The 19032-nt window shown below is 36.8% G+C and overlaps 4 protein-coding genes across 7 annotated transcripts in view; all 4 read right to left on the bottom strand.

Annotated features, from left to right (window-relative positions):
* Nucleotides 1-884: 884 nt before the first annotated feature.
* LOC111487722 (phosphoinositide phospholipase C 6) lies at nucleotides 885-3957 on the bottom strand. Its single transcript, XM_023135229.1, has 9 exons — nucleotides 3417-3957; nucleotides 3062-3258; nucleotides 2815-2950; nucleotides 2514-2735; nucleotides 2205-2428; nucleotides 2006-2123; nucleotides 1547-1699; nucleotides 1396-1482; nucleotides 885-1321 (listed from the first exon to the last, which is right to left on the bottom strand). The coding sequence occupies exons 1-9, from the start codon at nucleotides 3744-3746 to the stop codon at nucleotides 1022-1024; spliced, it is 1767 nt and encodes a 588-aa protein (XP_022990997.1). The 5' UTR covers nucleotides 3747-3957; the 3' UTR covers nucleotides 885-1021.
* A 1295-nt stretch (nucleotides 3958-5252) lies between these two features.
* Nucleotides 5253-8512, bottom strand: LOC111487145 (DNA replication complex GINS protein PSF3-like). 3 transcript variants are annotated; one of them, XM_023134406.1, is made up of 7 exons: nucleotides 8373-8512; nucleotides 7725-7870; nucleotides 7575-7643; nucleotides 7398-7498; nucleotides 6581-6673; nucleotides 5600-5739; nucleotides 5253-5507 (listed from the first exon to the last, which is right to left on the bottom strand). In XM_023134406.1, exons 2-7 carry the CDS (start codon nucleotides 7767-7769, stop codon nucleotides 5398-5400), a joined length of 558 nt encoding a protein of 185 aa, XP_022990174.1. In that variant the 5' UTR covers nucleotides 7770-7870; nucleotides 8373-8512; the 3' UTR covers nucleotides 5253-5397. The 3 variants fall into 3 exon arrangements, with proteins under 3 accessions (XP_022990174.1, XP_022990175.1, XP_022990176.1); XM_023134407.1 differs by having other exon boundaries at nucleotides 7725-7864; XM_023134408.1 differs by having other exon boundaries at nucleotides 7725-7847.
* Nucleotides 8513-9064: 552 nt separating this feature from the next.
* LOC111487618 (putative ABC1 protein At2g40090) lies at nucleotides 9065-14472 on the bottom strand. The gene is made up of 11 exons (XM_023135082.1): nucleotides 14206-14472; nucleotides 13593-13747; nucleotides 13383-13508; nucleotides 13073-13168; nucleotides 12872-12972; nucleotides 11331-11583; nucleotides 10781-10892; nucleotides 10574-10665; nucleotides 10289-10468; nucleotides 9880-9993; nucleotides 9065-9698 (listed from the first exon to the last, which is right to left on the bottom strand). The coding sequence occupies exons 1-11, from the start codon at nucleotides 14387-14389 to the stop codon at nucleotides 9498-9500; spliced, it is 1614 nt and encodes a 537-aa protein (XP_022990850.1). The 5' UTR covers nucleotides 14390-14472; the 3' UTR covers nucleotides 9065-9497.
* Nucleotides 14473-15235: 763 nt separating this feature from the next.
* LOC111487104 (zonadhesin) overlaps nucleotides 15236-19032 on the bottom strand; it is a 5437-nt gene continuing 1640 nt past the window's right edge. The window contains exons 3-5 of one of the 2 annotated variants that reach the window (XM_023134343.1): nucleotides 17563-17674; nucleotides 15969-17015; nucleotides 15236-15776 (exon numbers count right to left, since the gene is read on the bottom strand). In XM_023134343.1, coding sequence (XP_022990111.1) covers nucleotides 15519-15776; nucleotides 15969-17015; nucleotides 17563-17674 — 1417 coding nt within the window. In that variant the 3' untranslated portion in view covers nucleotides 15236-15518. The remainder of the gene's footprint in view (nucleotides 15777-15968; nucleotides 17016-17562; nucleotides 17675-19032) is intronic. The other variant, XM_023134342.1, reaches the window with a different exon arrangement.

The following is a 19032-nucleotide window of genomic DNA, read 5'->3' as shown; positions in this document are numbered from 1 at the left end:
GTGTTCTTAGGCCTAAACAGTCGAGGTTGAATTTGAAAACAAAAATGGATGGTTTTCGCACGTGCTAAGTGGGGAGCAAAAAGCTGAAAGGTGAGCTGCGGAGAGAGACGGTGCATGTGCTTTTGCATCGAACCAACGACTGCGACCAGACAAATGTTTCTGTTCTGTCTTTTTTTCTTTTTTCAAAATTGGATTTATTTTATTGTTTGGCGGATTTTGACTCTGAAAACAATGAACAAAAAAAGTCAAACACAGTTATAAAAGCATTATTGGATTATCTTTTGGACTTGGGACAGCTCACCTCTCACAAGCAAACACATCTATATGTGAATGAAACATTTTTTAGGACGTGAAAATATCTCTAACGTGTTTTAATGGAAGCCCTTAAAAGTAAAATTTAAAAAGGATGGCGATAGGTATGGGCTCTTACAAATGGTACCAGACCCAAGCACTGAGAGGTTGTGTCAATGAAGACAGACGCTAAGCCCCAAGAAAGGTGGATTATGAGATCCCACATTAGTTGTAGAGGAGAACGAAACATTTCTTAGGATGTGGAAACATCTCCTTAGCAGACATGTCTTAAAACCCTGGCAGGAAACCCTCAAACGAAAAGCCTAAATAGAACAATATCTCTATGCTCTTAGGCTATTACAAATGGTATATGAGGATGTTGGACCCAAGGGATAAATTGTAAGGTTCTTACATTAGTTGGAGGAAAAGAAACATTCCTAAGGGTGTGGAAGCCTCTTACCAAGGGACACGTTTTAAAACCTTGGTGAGAAGCAGCCTAAAGATGACAACATCTGGTGGGGATGGATTTACACCGTTACCAATATCAAAAAAGAGATACAAACAAAACTATAAAAAATAATTCAACCTTTAAATAAAATAATGAATTTGAAGCATGATTATTACATATAATAGTTTACAACAAAACAGGGCTGCTTGCTTGGAAGCAGGAAGGCCGTGGTGGGCAGAGGCAGCTAAAAGCAGTAGCGTAAGTTATAATGAAACAATGGAATCATTCATACAAAAACAGGAAGCGCATTAGAAGCCTCACAGACGTTAGTTTCTCTCCCTTCTTGTCATAAAGAGGGACTGCCCGAATCCCAGGCCTGAGCTCTGAGATTGGCAGACATGTCTGCCCACCAAAGTCATCCTTCTCCGACCTGTCGAAGTCTCGCACTTCAATCTGCAGCAAAGCAAGCTCTGGCACTGTCAAAGGAAACTTGAACTCTTCGTTCCAAATGGGCACCCAGTCGTTCTCAATAACCCTTGTCTTCTTCTTCGCTGCATCAGCTGGTACACCGACAATTCGAATCTGCCATTCATCCAACATTTTAAGTTTTCATCAAATACGAGCTAAGCTGGGAGGACAGAATGGCTACCACTAACCTTTGTGTAGAAGTCCGGCGGAGAATAGTTATCAAAATGCGTTTGGCTAAAGTCCGAGCTCCACCCATCCCCCAAATATACTGTTACCTATTGAAGAACATGGGTGTTAAAACTGATGCCAAGATAGAACAACCCAACACAATTGGCTTACTTTTAATGTTTCCTTCACTGGCGGAGGTTTCTTGGGATCAAAGATCTCATCTTCTGGGCTCTTTGGTAACAAAAAGTCTGGTTTTTTTAAGTACCCACACCCTCCATTGGCTCTAAACATCCCATGCATCATCCATAGTGATCTTCCATAGCCCTGTCGTAGAAAAACAAACCGGAACTTCATTTGGATCATTCCTTACGGATCAGAACAACATTTATAAGACATTTGAAACCTTGTTCACGGCCCAAGCCCACCGCTAACACATATTGTCCTCTTTAGACTTTCTCTTTTGGACTTCCCCTTAAAACTTTAAAAACGCGTTTACTAAAAAAAGGTTTTTACACCCTTATAAATGGTGTTTCGTTCTCTTCCCTAATATTTGATCCACTCATTCACAAGAATGTAAGGGGAAAGACAAGAAAATAAGGGCACGGACATGATGAAGGTTCCAATCAGCACCTGCATGTTTAAAGCAACCATCTGAGCTCCATGCGTCCACCCGATATTCGGCCGAAAATTCGACGATGTGACACGGGTTCCTTTTGGGTAAACTCTCAAAATATTCTTTTGTGTAAACCTAAAGATCATAACTATAATGATCAGAATCAATCACCAGCAAAAGATCAAAACTCATTCACATTATAAGTGGAACAATTACCTTACAACATCAGTTCCATCAGAGACCACAGCCTTCTCAAGTCCTTGCTCACTCAAGCTAAGGCGCCTAACCTTCTCACCTTGTACGTTCAATGCATCCTTTAAGCAGCCCCCTTTTGGTTTCCCTGCATGGATTGTAATCAGACGTTTATACTCCGGTGCACCTTGCTGGGGCGGTTTCGACTCGCCTCCACTGTTTTCTTCCTCATCTGGATCACTTTCACTCTGTTCATAATCAGAAGGACTAATCAAGCAATAATTTATACTTCAAAGTAAGAAACAGTATGCCCAGCTTTCATTTCTCACCCACCTGTTCATCAGCATCGAAATCAGTCACAGGATCTGATGACTCTTCTTCTGATGACTCTTTTCCATCACTTAAAATCTTATCCTTTTTATTAGATGTAAGGTACTCTTTTGGTGGCTTTGTTGAAATAATGATTCTATGTTTTAAGGATTCTGGAGAAGGGAATTCCGATAAGCTATCTGCCTGAGGGTAGAACAGTGTATCTCCAAATATTCCGGTTACCATCTTCAAGGAAGAATAGAAAGCATTAAACCAGAATCTATAAGGATAAACAGAAACAATCATTTTGGGTAAGAATGAAAACCTCTGCAACTTTAGCTTGAAGGTCAGGAGTAAGATGATCTTCAAGAGTGATAATAACAGGATATGGAGATTTCTCAAAAGCATGCTCGTTTATAGACTTCAAACACTTCAAGAGAGGCACAGGGCTGGTTAAAGTCCTACAGTCATCCAGAGAATGGTTCTGTACAGTGATTTCCTCTTTTAAAAGTTAATATCAGTTTATATTTTGGTTTGATGAGGATGGTATTGAAAGATGAGGTAATTAATACCTTCCATGAAGAACATGAACATCATCTTTTGTTGAATTTGGCCATAAATCAAGCTCAACTACCCGTAGCCCTCTATTCAAAGCCTTTATTATGGGAGCATCACTACAATCACTACTAAGTTGATTCCCAGTAAGGTAAGAGTTGTGCCCTGTATATATGAAATAATGGGACAATGGAGCATTCATATCATGATGTACCTGTCCAAAGTAATGTTATTAAAAGCATTACTGAGTTCATTCGGATTGGGTTATTGCAATAAGCAGCTAATGAATTAACACAAAAAAAAAAACAAGAACCCAATAAATTATGAAATGGGATATGGGTGGATATGTAGGAAAAGAAAGGAACACCAAACCTGAGTTTTAATGGGGCCATTGAACTCAGGCATGAAGAGATAATGGAAGAAATCATCAAGGCTAAGACCCTGACTCGAATCTCCAGAGGGATTATCGGAGCCCCGTCGCTTCTGCAAGATCTGCTCGATGATCTGCTCCGCTTCAGATAGGGTACATTCCATCTCTTGCTGATCCCCCAAGAAGTGGAGCATTTGTTCGGCCGACATGTACTCCCCGCCATCGGTAAACGAAGCGAAGATATCTATGACATCTTGCGGCGGTTCGGCCTCAGATAACTTGAACTTCCGACTGAAACCGAAAACCTTGTAGCTGTTGCAGCCCCCCTTCATGTCGAATCACAATTTGAACTCAATGGAATTCTCGCAACCCTTCTGCGACTAATTTGAATCCAAAAACTATGAAAAACTTGGAGGAGAAAAATGGAGAAATGGACACCTGATCCCACAACCCCAAATTGTTGAATTCAGAGAGGAACGATGGCAATGGAACCAAGTTTTTCGGAGACTTTAATGCTCAATCGCTCGACCGCGTCGACTTTTTTTTTTTAACTGAACAAATGCAAAATTAATATGATCATACAATTTTGTACTCGCTTTTATCGTCAAAACGCTTCATGAGCGCGTCGTTTTCGTTGGCCATGCGCCACGTGGTTTGTTTTTCTCTCCCATATTTTGTCAACTCCCGCCAATTCGATATCTAAAGTCACCAATGTTCGGTCTTTCTTTATCAAATAAAATAAAGAAATAAATAATTTTCTTTTATTTTTATTCTTACATTAATTATGATTCAATTAACTAATTAAAAAAAATGGTCGATAATAATATTTTTCTTTATAATGGAGCCAATTGGGAAGGGACAATGGAGTTGGTTTCTAACTATTTAACTATATTCAATTAATTAATTAAACATATAGATTTTTACTACACATACTTATCATTACTTTATCATAAATATTTAAAATATCATTTTAATTTTTGTACTTTAAAATTTACTCTATTTTAATCTATATACATTTAAATGTCTATAGAGTTTAAAATTTGTTCTTAGAAACATATTTTTATTATATTTTATTTTTGAAAATGGCTGCTACTAGTATATCTAATTTGATAAAAATTAACTTGAAATTAATAATATACAACTAATTGTAAGATGTATAATTTTAAATTAACAATATGTTACTAAACATAGTGGCATCCACGATGTTGAGTTAATTTTTTTTAAAAAATAATCCTAAACGCGTTCTCCAAAACCTTATAATATCCACAACTTTAGAATTATATATATATATATATATTAAAGCAGATCTATAATAGGTTCAACAATGGGTCGATGACTACTTTTCCAATTGGAAAATAATAATAATAATAAAAATTATAATTAGAAAATAAATTTGAATACTAGGTATCATAGGAAAGGAAAATAGGTGGAGAGATGAGGTTCAATACAATATGAAGACACTAAGTTATTCTGATGAATGCTCCGTAATGTCTTACCCACTCTAGAAACATTCAAATTTTATGGGTCACTACTCATAATTTATAGAAAGTTTCATCTCACTTTCCAAAGACGTGTTATTGTGTGTTCATACCAGAGTCACCTTAGCAACATGTGATAGAATTGATTACATCATTTGGTGTAATAGTCAAAAAGCCCAAGTCCACCACGAGTAGATATTGTTCTCTCTGGACTTTCTAGTTCAAGATTTTTCTCAAGGTTTTAAAACGCATCTCCTAAAGAAAGGTTTCAACATCCAAAGGATATTTTATTCTCCTCTCCAACGGATGTGGGATATCACATTTGATATCATAGAATAAGTAGGACGGGTAGAAAAGGGGAGAAGGAAAAAAAGATAAGTTGAAACGGCAATAATGAAACATTTTTTATAAAAAAAATCATGAATAAATTACTACTTTTCCACTGTTTTCTATGCTTATGCAACCAAGGGATGAAAATAGAATACATTTAAGCTTGCCTTAGTACCTACTCAGAAGACTTCCTCTTCCTCCCAAGAAAGGATGCTTTCTGAAATCTAGGCCCACCGATTCGCCATTTCTTAAAGGCTGTCATAGAGGACTGGGCTGCCTCATACACTGCATACAATGATTATATTGAGACGTGAGTTTGAAGAGAAGCACCAAATATGAAAACAGAGGACAGACAAAACATGCAACAAAAATCTCACTTTTAGTTTCTTCCTTTGATAGAACTGTCAAGTATTTTGAACTTGCAGCAAACACTGCAGTGTGAGCCTTGGTCAAAACTTCCTTGTACCTACTTTTGAACGTGGATAAAAGCCAAGAACCGATTGTTCTATCACCAACCCTGACATTGAAGTTTGTGAAACAAAAATGAGAAATAGCACTCTATCTATTGCGTTCTCGTCCATTTAGGTACACTTAAAAAAAATATTGCTAACAGCGAGATATGGTAGACATCCTAAATGCACGAGATCAAGGCAACAAGCACTTTTTACAAGATATACTTCATATGTAGAGTGGGCTAGCTAGTCAGTTTTAAAGCTTTATGCATATTTATCAGTCTACATCTACCAATGGAATGAAAATGATATTAATATTCATCGAGATGCAGAACTTGAGATGATAACATGCTAGACAGATTATTATAAAATACTCCCAAGAGTTCAAGCCTAAAGTTAAGATCCTTAGTCATTGATAGGATGTCCAATCGACATGCTTAATATACAAGCTTAAATTGATCGTTTGATATGTCATTTAGACGGCAGTAAAAAAGAAGTCCTGTGACTAGATATCCTAATTATTACGTTAAAATAAGGATCTGTTAAATGGCATACCTTCAGAATGGTAGTTCTGTCAAAGGTGAAAACAAACAATGCTCATTCAAGTACAAATGTATGTCAAATGAAAGTACACTGACACGCTTTCGCTATCCAATAGATATTTAGTATGACTTCAGATAAAATAATGGAAAAACAGCGATGTCAATTTTCTCCTCCTAAAATAATTATGATAAATTCAACCACCTATCTAAGATTTAACATCTTATGAATTAACTTAGAAACTAAATGTAGTAGAGTCAATCAACTGTCACTGTCTAGTGAGAATAATTCAAGTACGGATTCTCATGGATATTTTAAAAAAAAAAAAAATCTGATGCACACAGAGTTGGATCTCAAGATACTTACAATGGTGCGATTTTGCATCCAAATTCATAGAAGTATTGACTTCTAGATCGTAGATCAACAAATGCAGCGTCAGCCTGAATTTCAAGTCGCGTTCTGCTTAGAGAAAAAGAGCACTAGTCAACTACAAATATCATCATCTTTACCTATATAAATATAAGAACAAATATCATCTTCAAAGTCTCACTGATTCCTTTGATCATGAAATTCTAGGGTAGGAAATCTCTGCTGGTAATTAATTAGTTAGCACATGAAAAGATTGAGCATACACAGGCTCAGAATACTACACAGGAAAAAAATAATTTTCTTTGTGGGTCGGCTTCAACGGAGCAAGTAACAAGATTCTATAAACCAAATCTCAAAAGTTTTTGGAATACTACAATTTCATGCCATATAGGTCATGCACAGTTGTTTTAATTGATGAAACCGGAGGGCGATGCCATTAACATCACTTGTCTCCGAAGTAATTCATGAGCGCTTAGAAGGGAAGTTCTTTTCAAAATAATACCACCAACAAATTTAAAATAATCTCATTAAATTTGACAAATTCCTGTGCTCTTAAGATTCCAATTCAGAACTTTCTACTCGTAAAACAATAAGCAGATGAAAAGAAATTAAGTCATCAAGCATGAATTCTGCAACCACAAAGTTGGAAGAAAAAGAATCAGAATTCAGTGTCTTTGCAGGTCAGTTTTTAGGGAGTGAGTCGGGGCGTAGTAAGGAAGATCCTCATTCTCTTAAGCTCCAAAAAGTCTAGACAATAAAAGTTCAGGGAAATTCTTGGTCGTATGCAAAGCCTGAATGTAATGGAGATTGCTACCTTTGGTTAAAACAAGCAGGCAAGCCCATAACTGCCACTTGTCGAAGATGCAGCTCTTTTGCAAGCCAGAAGGGTAGCTCTACTTTGGATCCAGACTCAACCTGAAATTGCACCAGAAAAGAAAACATAAGTTTGTCATTCATCTTCCATAACCTGTCTCCTACTAATCCAACTCACAGAATCTGTTTCAGAACTGGGATCTATTGCAACTCCATTAACTGCCTTTTGGAACATAACTGATACAAGCTGTCAAGCAGACAAAACAAGATTCAATATTGAGATTGCGAGTTTATAAAATCTTATCAAGTAAAAGAATAAGATATTGACCTCTTCCTCCGCCAGAATGTCATCAATATCATAATAATTTGTCATTTTTTAGGGTCTTCAACAGGTTGCTCCAATGTTCAATGTCATCAACATCAATATATTTTCAACTGGCACCACCTACTTCTACAGCAAAATGTTTACTGGAACTGCCAGAAATGTAATGACAGTTAAAACACAGTCAAACTATTGAGGAAATCAAGAATGTTTTCTGATACTAAAAGATTAAAAACAGATTGTTAAACTAGACAGTAAAGTATAAAAAAAACTGAACAGTTAAATATACATCATGCAGAGATCTTCAATTCTCTCAAGCGTCTCACCTCCAAATTACAAACTTATATTTACATCTCGGTGGGAATACAAAGGAAATCACTTTGTTTTTCTTGATTTCCCCAATTAATGAACGAGTAAATTCGCAACATAATTGCAACAATAGAAAACTGTAAGCAGCTTTTGCATCCGGACACTAATATGAAAAATTGAAATATAATACGAATTTCAGAGAATAAATACATACAGAGATGCACAAACTACACCGGATAACGCACTTGCAAACAAAAAGGAAAATGAGACGAAATAGGGAAACTATCAAGAACAACATAAAAACCATAGAATAAATGATAGTTTAAACGATGGGGAGAGCGGCACCTTGGATGGAGAATTGGCGATGATTTGGGATGAGAAAGAAGAGATGAAATTTGGGAATTTGCAGTCGAAGCAAGGAAGCGAGGTTGAGGAAGAAGACTGAGGCGCCGACTTTCCCAACATTGATTTAATCGAATTTTCAGTGAAAGAGGAAAATCTTATAATTGGAGGGAAACTCAAAATTTTTATAGAGCGATCTAGTAGACAGGTTTTGATTGGGTGTGGCCGGATGTAGCGTAAAAGATCGTACACCCGGAATAAATTAATAGATAAGGATTAGATACCTGAACATTGACAACGGCCCAATCTTAGAAGGGTTCGAGCGGAAGCGTTTTAAATAATTTAAAAAGAAAAGTGAAATCTATTATTTGATTTATATGACTAATCAAATAAATTTGAGAACATTTGTAGTAGCTGCTCGAACCATATTAAGCTTTCTATAAAAATGATTTGTTATCCGATTAGGAAGGTTATATTAATAATTATGAACCATTACCGACAATTAAGGGATCATTGTGAAAGTACTAATACGATGATTGTGAATAACCAACGTCCAACCACCGCTGATTATTTATCAAAAAATGACTATGATAGTAATCGCGAATTAACCAATGTACAATTACCATCAACATGCAATCTCCACCCGCATGTGCCTATAGTGTTAAATACAGAATATCATCGACAACTAAGTCATAAATAGAAACATGTCTCAGAATATTTTATTAATACACGTTCCACACCCCCTCATAAACAAGGGAGGACTTGGGTACAAAATGAAACCATGAAACTTAGTTACATCTCTAAAGTGTCATGAGTTACCATTGTAACCTTTCCAAATCCACAACATATCCAAAAAGGGATGCTTCTCTTGCAACATCCTCCATTTATTGGCTGACACAAATGAATATGTAATACATATTTTCTATCATCTCATAGTCCCATGTGGGGTATTACAAAGTAATCTGTCTCGCAAACACTAGTTTTCAACTCTTCGCTGTATAATCGATCTGTGTTCGACAACCCAGCAAGAACAGAAGGGAATTCGACCACAGAGAAAGAATGAAGACTCTTCTAAAAGTAAGATGACAAAACTGATCCTTACGTATTGATGCGTTTTCACACCTTCCTTCACCAAAGTAAAGTTTTTTTGAGATTTAAAAGCCATAAAGCTAGCTGCAATGTGAAGATTCGAGCTTCCAACATTACTTCATCTAACCAAACATTTAACCAACATGCAAACGACTTATTTTCTGCTAATTTTGCCTCGATAACTGCTTCAGATGATACCTTCCCAATGATGAGGAATGTCTCCAGGGAAGATCCCTGCAACTGTTCACAAACCATTTCAATAATAATGTTTTAGACTCTGTTTCAAAATAATAGTCATTGTAATAATAATGTTCTAGACTATCGACTATCCGAATACTTTTGACAATATTGCTAAAGCTAATGTCACATTAAGCACTATTTTAAGCAAATCATAGTTAGTGGAGTGAGGATGGTATATTACCAGAGAATTGTTAACCGCCCTCAAACAATCATTTGTCTTCAGCATCAACAAAATTACACGTGGTAATTTCCTAAGGAGCTCTGAGATTTGGGGGAAATACTGTGAAGCATACATCTGAAAAGAAAGAAAGGTCAAATTCCGTCAGATAGCCAGTTAGTAACTGCAATCTTTACAACTTTCTCAAGGAGCACCTAAAATTGAGTAAAATTCAAACAGTTCAAGAACTTCATTAGAACAATGCTTATCATCAAATAAGTATATAGTGTTTCAGGATCGGTTTTATATCCCCACTGTAGGAAGAGGGGACTGCAGCATCAGGAGTAATTCATTACGAGGAAGGTTCAAGTGCAAGAACATGAATACTCATTTTTTGGAGTGGGGGTGGTATGCACCATCTAAGAGAGACTACCTGTAGTTCTGAACGTTCATCGTCAGTTCCTTGAATGACTAAATGGTCAACTGCTGGGTCAACAACTCGATTCCAAGGTTTCATGGTAAGAATTCCAGCAAACAGTGCATAAAGATCTTCCCCAGCACCCAATTTCTTGCTGTTTTCCTTTATTGCCTCAGCATCAGAAAATATTAAAGCCTAACCGAAGGTAAACAAATAACATCAGATGACAATCAAGGACGGAGACATGCTGGCAACAGGAATACAGTGAGATGGCACTTGGATGAATTGTAAAGGAATTACCTTCCAAAGGGCAGCATAGTTAAATCTTATGTTGGAGTCGAGAACTTTGTACAGCCCATGGTCCAAAAGTACTAACTGTGGCTTCCTCTTGCCTGTGTGTTGACAGAACGAGAATTGACAAATCGACATTGATATCCCAAGAAGTAATATACAGGTTTAACTAATACATCGTTAGAAAAATCAATTGATCATTTAGTAACAGCTCACCACATATGCTCCTTTTGCCAGAAGGCAAGGGACGAACAAGCAAGTTTGCAGCATGAGGGTCACAGTGCACAAATCCATGCTTATATATCATCTCAGCAAATGTATGACTAACCTATATAAATAGTTTCGAAACGTAATTTTTCAGCAAGTGAAGTAAAACCTGTATCATTAATTCATGATAAGGTCAAGCAAACATTTAAATAAAAAGTTAAAAGAACATATAAATGAATGGTCTGAATTCCTGAACCATAATGCATCTTCTAGCTGGTCAATCAACAACTGTTAAAAAAAGTACAAACCAACTCTGATTCAAATTGCATATCCAACAACTAAACAGACACGCAGACAGTAGATAACATATCTTGCACTGTCAGACTTGAAATACTTAAGCTGCAACATGTTAGAATATATGCAGTTAACAAGCCACTCGGGCACAGGACTATCAAGGGGCTATAGAAAGGAACACTCGGTGAACGAAGGCAAAATAAAAATGATGCTCATAAAAAAACCTAATATGTTATAAACAGAATTGTGAAGTGCATGATCTTACTAATTTTGCAACTTCTGATGGTTGAATCCCAAGCCTCTGAATGGCCCGAACATCATTTATTTGAGCACCATCCATAAACTCCATGGTCAATAACTTTGAGGTACTTAAGTTCCAATAGACCTTTGGAGCATACACATAGTCCGCAATATGAGGAGACAACTTTCGAAAGTTATCCAGACATTTCTCACTGTTCCTGGCCTCACCTAAGAAATCAAGTTCCTGAGGAGGAGATAAAACTGAGTCAATAACGGTACTATCAAAGATGGAAAGCATCAAAAGAGGGAAAAAAAATATGGAGTGAGTTCCAAATTCATAGGTTGCAGCTGCTACTCGGGGAAGATTATAAAATAAAGTTTCCTATCTAGATTCATACATCAAAATCCAACCCAAAATACTGGGAGTTACTGGGCATATGAATTAGTTGTCTAAAAAAAAAAAAAAAAAAAAAAACAAAGTAATTCCACTATCACAAAATCTTACCCATGGAAAACTAACTGATGATGTGCCACTGCAAAACGGTGACTCAAATACCATAAAATTTAGGGCAGCATCCCTCATTGTTTAATCAAAGTAATTTTTGTTCATTCAAAATAAAGCTCCTAACATAGTGCATCCAGAAAATTTCTATACTCTCATCCAAGTTCAAGATATTTCTGATGACAACATAGGAGATCAATTTGGATAGAAAGATTACAAGTGAAATAGAAGAAAAAAAAATCCATTGAAGTTCCTAACCTTGAGATTAATCTTGAAAACGTGAGCATTGAGGAGAGGAACATCAAATTCAATATTGTACAAAACAAAGAAGGCATATAATTACATAATATTTTAAGCCCAGAAAATTTGCATATTGGAGATTAGTTTATAAAAATCTTGGAAAAACACGTTAACTAGGATCTCAAGAATACATCGTTAAGAAGGAAATCTGCCTGATTTAAGAATGAGAAGACTGACATGCAAACCTCAAGCATTAAATCATAATGGTAAGAGTAATCTGAACCAATTGAATTTTCATGGGCTTAAATTCATAATTAGAAGCTAGCAAATAAGGATATTGAATATCCTAAATTTTCTTAATTATAAAGCTAACTGTTATAAAGTTTGGCAATTAAACAATTGAAAAAACATATAGGGAAAATTTATTGGCATCCACGTGAAAAAATAAAGAATATCTGGGAAGAGTTTTCATGACATTGAAGAGTGTATGCATAACCAATGCAAAAGGACTGTAGGAGATGGGCATACAACTAAAAGGATTGTACGAGACAAAGAAAGGATAACCTGCCTTTGGCAAACTTTCACTGNAACCAACCACCTAAAAAAAAAAAAAAAAAAAAAAAAAAAAAAAACCATCATAAGGGATCATATATATCATCAAAAGTCTCTGGAACAATATCATTATTGCAGCACATTCTTCAAGATAGATGCATAAGTTTTTTTTATTACAGAGTACATAGATGCATAATTTATGTGTGCTTTTCATGGACAGGATGCAATTCATCTACAAACCCTTAAAAAGTTCATAGGTTCTAAAACATTACCTATAATCAACAGAAGGAAAAAGTCGATATATGGTATTCACAATTAATGCAACACTAGCATGATCTGCAGCCGCAGTATCAGTCATATGAGTGTGCTGCACCTGTATGTAAGGGAGCTACTGGTAAACAAGATTGAGAAGGAACTCTCAAAAGTCAAATTAAATGTGAATTCACGTTAAAAATTATTGAATACAACAAGACCTTCACAGCAACTTTCTGCCCATCGTGGGTGCGAGCAACATGCACTTGAGCAAGGGAAGCACTAGCAATTGGATCAGGATTAAATTCAGAAAAGATCTACACACGAGAAAGTTTACATCATGAGGCCAAAATATCATTTATAATAAAATAAAGGTGTTATACAATAGCAATAAGAAACGGGATATACGAAATAACAGGAGTCAAATGATGTTAACCAAGTTCTGCCAGACCAGATTTCAAGAATAATCTCCATTCAACAGAATGAATGCGTAGTCTGATTATATCAATTAGATGTACCAATGAAATATACCTTATCCGGTGTTTCACCAAGCTCTCTCTTGACCACTTCACACACTTGATCGTATGGGGATACTGGGCATCTGTTCAACATATATTCTCTCATTATCTGGACATATTCTTGGGGCACCAAATACTCCTGCATGAGAGACGAGGTAAGGTAAATTAAGGATTGCAGGCCCATCCTTTTTTTCATCACTTGCTATGTGGATAGAAGGTGTACCAACTGACTGATATGCTGACCAAGCTTAATATATATTCCTCCATTTTTGAAGCATAACTCTTGAATTCTGCGAGCAGATCTAAGGTGTACTTCATGCTTAACTTTTTCCCTCTCACTACTCCCTTCAGGAAATCTCCACAGTGAATATTCGTAATCTAGAAAGAGAAGGATGATGCCAATTCAAAAAACAGATTCAGGATTGGTCAACGTATAAATCTAAATTTAACATCTTGAACAAAGAAAAAAGATGATTGAAAAATTAATGCTCTCTGATAACTACATTAAATGGGAATGATGAAACGGAGTAAAATACATGAACATAATGTTATTCAACTATTGAACAAACTACTCAAGCCCTAAACTACTCAATGCCTATAATTCACAGACGCCAGCACAGGTAAACAAGCATGAAAAGCTCAATTCCAAATTTCCGATCCCAGGTTACCAGTACCAGCAATTATTCTTAGCATACAATTAAGCCTCAAACTTCCCTTTGGAGAGAGAAACATAAACCAGATCGCGAAAACCTTGCAACCAACTCAACCGAAATATCAACTCTCGCAAAAGCCATTAAACGCGAAATTACAGCAAGTCAAAACGTAGGAATGCATACCGAAGGCAACGGTTGCGACGGTAAACGAAAGGCGAACGAGGCGGACCGGGACGGTGGTGCAGAGCTTAAGAGCCATAGAAGGGTCGTCGGAGGCAGCTATGGAGGCCGCTGCGGCACCACCACCTATTGCGGTGGCCGCCATCGCGACCTTCGCTCCGGCGCGCCACAGGGACCTCGCGACCATACCTTGACCGTTTGACGCCCTGCGAAGGAACGAAATTCGGTAGTTCCTGGTTTCCCTCAATAATCAATACAATTTTTTGGTGGCAAAATTATACCGGATCAATTAATTTTGTTCGGCTAACCTCTTGACACGTAATTATTTTTACGTTCCATTTATTATTATTTATTACTAGGAATAATTTGTTACATTATATTGGTGGATTGCTAATATTTTGCTAAAAAATTATTTCATTTAAAAAATATTAATATATGCGCAACTTACCAATATTTAATGTAAGCAAATCAAATCATCGACGATACTCTTCTTTACTTATTGGAAGATCATGATCATAAAAGACTTTTCTTTCTTATCAAACTGATTGAATTTGCCACAATCATGCAACTAAAAAATTTTGAAAAACAACTCACTTGATGAAGGCTCTATTAGAGTCTCGTTTCAAGCCCATTAGATAATGTTCGGTCTTCCTTGCAATAGGAGAATTGTACTACATATCCATGCCTTGGTTTATTTAAAAACAATCCTAAATTTGAGCAAGACCACCGACTAGGAAGACATGATTTTGCACTAGCTAGCTACTGATCAATGAGGTTTGATAGCTTGCTAGTTTTCACCAAGGTATTACGCTCATACGTCCAATCCCTACGGAAAAAATTTGTCTTGCAAGGCGTAGTTGGGCAACAGCATCATTGATATTCATTCTTTGACTAGGAACTTGAGCAGAACATGCAGCTTCTACACCAGGCACTCTCTAATTCTTACTGATTGGTTTGCCTACAGCATAGCATTATTGTTACTTGTTCCCTCCAGTTCATGAAGGCTAGTTGTGGGATCTGCTATTGTTAATGGTTAACAATCAAAAGTTAAGTAGAAATTACGTCAACCGTGTAGCAAATGCGTAAGAACATAGTTCAGCATATATCATGTTCCTTTGTTCCTCTAAGCCATACAAAGCTCTGGAGTTACATAAATACAACAATCAGCGACTCAATAAACTTTACATTAGTCCTAGACACATGATTTGGTTATCACTTCCATGATTATCATCTTTGTACCATCATGAAAGTTGATATCCAAAATGAAACACTTGATTGATCAGAATGGCAGTTTAATTCCAAATGAACCATCAGCTTCACCTAGCACACAAGCTGCGGGGTGATCGACCTCCTCTCTCGCTGCCAATTTCGTCGTCAATTTCATGTGAATCTAGACAGAGTCCATTATTATTCACACTCATTTCAGAACTAGCGTTGCTGCTCGTGGCAAGAGGTGAGTCTGAAACACTGATATTTCTGCTTCGAGATGGCCCAGACCGTACGCTATACATTGAAGAAGCTGGAATATTTGTCATCAATGGGCGTAAATTACCTGGAATGCTTCGTCTTATATCCTGCTCAAGAAAAGTGTGCGTAGTGTTAAACAAGAATATGCATTGAAAAGAAATCCGTGTGTGAGTATGACATTGCCTATTGATCTTTTCACTTTCTACCGACAGTGAAGTTTATCCCAGAATGACGATAGAAAGGAAAAATAAAAATTCCCTTCCACAACAAAGATCCTTTGAGAACAAATAGATACATACCATGTGTCTTATTGCCATATCCAGAGACTTCTTAGATAGTGTTCTCCCAAAGCCAGTGCTATCTGGTGATGAAGACTTCCCAGACAGATTCCCATGAGGTGAATGTTTGTCATCTTGCTTGGGAGGGACCAATTTGCGCATGCTTATTACCCTTTCAACCATTTTCGTCCCTATTAATACAGGGCTTATGTTGTCATTAGCTTTAGAATGCATACGGTTAATTGCAGGGACAGAACCTCCACTGAGATGAATACTTCCATTAGGTGCACGTCCTCTAGACGGAGAGCAAGATTGTCTTCTTGGCCTACCATTCGGAACAGGTTCTACAGAAGAAGATCGTGCACTGGGTGCTCCAGGCCGACCCCTTGTGGCTGAAAGTGGCCTTTCAGGAAGTGATGTTCTTAAATTGGGTGGAGCATCGAGTGAGAAACCAGGCATTTCTGAAGGATTCCATGGTCTGGATTTTACTGTTGGGGAAGCTCCCCTTGATGGTGCTTGATTCCTTGACACTGTTGGGGATGGCCTTGAAATTGATGATGAAGACTTGACTAAGGAAACAGGTGCACTTGGTGCACTAGATGGTGTGGATGGCCGACGAGTTGGAGTTGAGGCCCTTGATGTGGGCTTAGCTGGAGGTACAGTAGGTCTGGAAGTCGGGGTTGATGATCTTGCTGTTCTTGTTGGAGTAGAAGATCTTGAAGGAACTGAGGACCTAGCAGATAAAACAGTAGGCTTACTCATGGTAGCTGTTGGCTTGGTTGAGGCAACTGCCAGCTTATTAGAAGTTGCTGCAAGCTTAGCCGAGGAAACTACTGGTTTATTTGAAGGCAAAGTTGCACGGGAAGTAGGCGTTGAGGATCTGGAAGTTCTAGATGTTGTGGTTAATGTAGGGCGTCCAGTTGGGGTAGCAGGTCTTGATCCAGGACCTCCGGATGATGAAGGACGACGTGTGCCTACACTTGAGGAGTTCAATCCTGGAGAAGAAGTTGCTTGTTTTGGGACCAAGTTGCTCCTCGTAGTAGTAGGTTCTTGTTGGAGATTTCCGAGCTGAAACCACAAAAGGAAACATATTAAAAAACAGAGAAAATTAATAACACGACAAAAATAACTGCTATTGAAATGCGTGAGGAATGTTCAAAATTATCAGATACGAGCATAAGATTGAAAAATTGGTAGGTGTCATTATAAGCGTAAAATTCCAAGCAATTCAAGAATGTAGGCCAGTAGATTTTCTCCTGTCTATGAACGAAAAATCGATCCGTCTTGCTCTGATAGTGAACAAACTATGACACTGGCATAAACATACTTGGGAACAAAAACATCAAAGCTTAATATAATCATCTACCAAAGGAAGAAAATAAACTCTTTTGCCTGTCTCGAGTGATTTAATTTCATGATGAGACAAAGTGCTGAATTCCAGCTTTTTCCTACTGAACTTCCCAAGAAATGGAACTTCCAAAATGAAACGCAACGTGGAAGGTTAAAAAGAACTCTTTAACAAGTATAACTATATCTATGTTTTTAAGAACCAAAGATACTCAAATCTCACCATGTTCTTCAACTTATGGAAGTTGAGACTTGAGAGAGAACTTACTCTAGATTTCAGCACATTGGATCGACCCATTGGAGTAGCATGTCTCATTAAGACCCTTTCTGAGTCTGGTTCCAAAGATGGAAAAAGAGGAGTTCCAGGAGGAGTTAGAAGCCTGAAAACAGATCAACCTCTGGTTAATTTAACTAGTTCTTCAATTTGCACAAAGTAAGAGGCATATCCAATCATAAAGCAACTAGGCATGAACCATTTCTAAGCCCACAAAATAATTGTAATAAGCATTCCATTCTTGGAAAAGATACTTTTCACTATTGACATGTGATTGAAAACAGCTACGTCCAGATGGAAGCAAAAGGTACTTCTTGATAATCTTGGCTGCAACTCCCCACCGAAACCATTTCTTTTCCCAGCTATTAACACAAAGTTTCAAACAAATCTAGTGTACTGGAAAGAGTCTCTTTGGGGATCCCCATGATTATAAAGTTTCAATGGCCTAAAACCTATGATCTGTGGCAAGGGGTAATCAACATAAATATTATTTTATCATGTCCAATATTTTGACCACAAAATCAACATTTCAGCATAATAGTCTTTGTTTAAGAGGACTTTTTATTATAGCTGTGGTTGACTAGACAAGCTCACACTCCCTGACTAATCCTACGGAATTATCTAATCTTACCACATTTGATTTTAGGATATTCAAATATTATTTAATTTCCTAGATAGACTAGTAACCAGAATTTGAACGACCTCAAAAACATTTATATCCATAGATTGAGACTTCCACCACCAATCAACGTTGCCTGTTCCAGAAGTGAAATTGATGATAAATTTTAGGAATTCTACTTCTGCACCAAGGGTTGAGGTCATGCAGTATCACATTGAAAAATTGAGACATTTTCATTAAACTTGACATGTCACTAGAATTCAAAATTTGAGATGGAAGAACCTCCTTTTCTTTCCATCTCCACCTTTTCTTTCCATCTCCTTTTTTTATTCTTTATTTGCATGTTTTGTTTTCTTTTCACTCCCTTTGGAAGTTTTTATTCTTGAACATTTTTCTTTAATTTTCATTTATCAATGAAAAGTTTATTTCTTGTCATAAAAAAATAGTTTTAAGTACCCTATACTTGTTTTGACCTTTCTCTTAAATCATGTCTTTAGTTCTTAATGAAACTAGCATACATGCACACAAATTACGAACCATATGTGCCATTTCAATCAAACATAAAAGGCCAACTAGACAAATTAAACCAGATAGGTGCTTTAAACCGTTTTACATCATATTGCAAATGTCCCACACAATAAATAACGATAACATTAGAAAATGGAATAATCGGGAATCTCGAGTAACTGGCCAAGCCGCTAAAGAAGGAAAAGATTTGACTTGTTTCATCTCAGTCAAATTCAACCAACTGGATCAGCCTTTACTTGGTTTAATGGACTTGTCAAAAAAAAAAAAAAAAAAAAAAAAAAAAAAAAAAAAAAAAAAAAAAAAAAAAAAAAAAAAAA

The sequence above is a fragment of the Cucurbita maxima genome, unplaced genomic scaffold (assembly GCF_002738345.1).
Source record: "Cucurbita maxima cultivar Rimu unplaced genomic scaffold, Cmax_1.0 Cma_Scf00012, whole genome shotgun sequence".
NCBI classification, from domain to species: Eukaryota; Viridiplantae; Streptophyta; class Magnoliopsida; order Cucurbitales; family Cucurbitaceae; genus Cucurbita; species Cucurbita maxima.
Note: the sequence above shows the minus strand (reverse complement) of the source record. Positions and strands in the feature narration are given on the sequence as shown.